Genomic DNA, 2365 nt, shown 5'->3' on the forward strand with positions numbered 1-2365 from the left:
AGCGTTATCGCCAGAAAAACGCTCAAAAATACTGCGGCTAATGCAGTGATTTGGGCTAAAGCGGCTCTAGCCATTTTGAAATCGGAACTTCAGTGGATATTATCAGTGTTTCCACTTTTGAAATCGTATATTTCCTTTTTCTAGGCCTAAATTCCTTTTTTTACAGCAAATTTCCTTCGAAAAAATGATCAAATTTCCTTCAAATTTCCTTCATATGTTCCCAGTGTAAATGAGATAAATTGATACCTGACAATATATAATATACTCAAAAAAAGTCAAAATACTCTTAATTATAGTTCACTATAGAATAACAAATATGTTATTTGTGTCTGATGGATGTCCATAATTAATGAAATATTTTAATATCAACAAAATATTAATATAAATATTTAGACCCTTGACATGCACCAACATAAGTTATAAAAATCTTATATATCTCTAAAGTCTAAACCTTCAACTTGCTTAAAAATTCATGCTTTATTGTTTTTACTTCTTCATCAGTTGCATTGGATTTCATTGCGGAGGCAAGTCCTAATAATCTTTTGCTTGGTTTAAGGCTAGCAGCACAGTAATGGCCATTCTTCATTGCCATTTTGCTTTGAAGCAGGGAAATCAGTGATGAAGACTTCAAGTTGTTTCTGTGATCTGTTTTCACAAGTTTGAGTTGACTAAATATTCTTTCTACTGCAGCATTTGAAAAAGGCAATGAAGCCAATGTTGCCACAAATTTCATAAGGTTGGGATACTTTGCTTCTCCAGACACTGTCTTACAATCACGAATCATCTTCCAGTAATCGCACCATTGAAGATCTGGACTAGCCTTATCTTCAAATGCTTGTTTCCGCCATTCCATATCCAGATTTTTGACATCAAGAATGCTACTAAGGTAAGGCAACTTTTTGCAAATTTCTCCAAGTGATCCTGGCATCACTGAAGAAGCATTACTTGGCATTAGGCACTCGACAATTTCATGATATTCTGCTTTTAAATCAAAGCGGTTTTGGATTTGCAGGATGCTTTCAATTAAGAAATTCCTACAATCAGTATAGAATTTTTCTACATCCTGTTTTGTTGCACCATGCTCAATTTCTTGGATAGTAGCTTTGGCTCCAAGGCCAATGTAAACTTGTTGCAATGGAACATGGTGTTCAGTGTTGTGGGATCAATTTGATCTGCTTGCATTGTTTTCACAGTGGGGATATCCATGAAATCACTAGCAATTTCTTTGATAAGTTTCTCCACTTCTGGTTTAAGAGAGTGTAGGAGAGGGAATTCGCTTTGAAATAACCGATTAAATCCATTAAATCTCTCAAGTTGAAAACTTAAAAATTCTAGGTATGCTTGAACAAATCGATTCCGAAGTGAAGCAAGAATTCGGTCATTGGTATTAGATGGGTCATCACTTGCTACAAGAACAAAGTAATGTTTCAAAGCTTCATACTGCTCTAATATACGAGCAACACATTCTTGCAAAGAAAGCCATCTGGTTTGTGATGGAGATAACATCTTATGTGGTTCCATTTCAAAAAATGCTTGGAATTCTTTGTAAGTGTCCTGTCTTTTTGAAGACCTGTGAAAATGAGCATATATATCTCTACACAGGTCTTCAACACTTTTTGGAAGCTTTAAAGCTGCTTGTGATGATACCAAGTGGATAAGATGACAGGAGCATTTTACAATTTGAACATGACTGATTTCAGATTTCAGCAACTGTGAGACAGAATGATTCTGTCCGAACATGACGTTTGTTGTATCTGAAGCATAGCCCACTATGTTTACAACTGGAATATTCATTCCTTGGAATGTTTCCTTAATCTTTGAATAAATGCCATTTGCAGTTCCATCAGCTGTCTCGACCAAGTCTACCAGCCAATATTGCAACTCAAATTTTTCCAAATCAAAGAAAACAGCAATGATAGCAAGTTGTTTCTTTGCACTTTTATCAGTAGCTTCATCAATGATTATACTGAACATCTTTGACTGCAACAATGTTACCATATCCTGAAGATAATCAAAGCCGAGAACTTGACGCAGAATATTGGTTGCCTTTTGTTTTCCAAGTTTGACTTTCTTCAAGGAAGCATCATTTGGAAACATTGAGGAAAGAAGTCTGACCATACTTTCTGAGATTGATAAAGGTAAATTATGCTCGGCTATAAATGCACAAATTTTTACTTCCATAGATGTTGCAATATCGTTCTCATTTCTGATTTGATTCACCATATGACCAAGAGACATGGTTGTTGAAGTCAATTTCTCTTTACTTTGATGTTTTTTGCTACTAGCATGCCGTTTAATTCCGGTTTTGAACAAGTTAACATTTGTTCACAAAGTTTGCAGTACGGCTTAGCTTTTCCGTCATTAG

The 2365-nt window shown here is 35.3% G+C and overlaps 1 protein-coding gene across 1 annotated transcript; it reads right to left on the reverse strand.

The window, feature by feature from the left end:
• Window positions 1–1056: 1056 nt before the first annotated feature.
• Window positions 1057–2238, reverse strand: LOC114544023. The gene has a single exon (XM_028562780.1). The coding sequence runs from the start codon at window positions 2236–2238 to the stop codon at window positions 1057–1059; it is 1182 nt and encodes a 393-aa protein (XP_028418581.1).
• Between the last annotated feature and the right edge of the window lie 127 nt (window positions 2239–2365).

Source organism: Dendronephthya gigantea, unplaced genomic scaffold, assembly GCF_004324835.1.
Source record: "Dendronephthya gigantea isolate DGI-Jeju-01 unplaced genomic scaffold, DenGig_1.0 000619F, whole genome shotgun sequence".
Lineage (NCBI taxonomy): Eukaryota > Metazoa > Cnidaria > Anthozoa > Malacalcyonacea > Nephtheidae > Dendronephthya > Dendronephthya gigantea.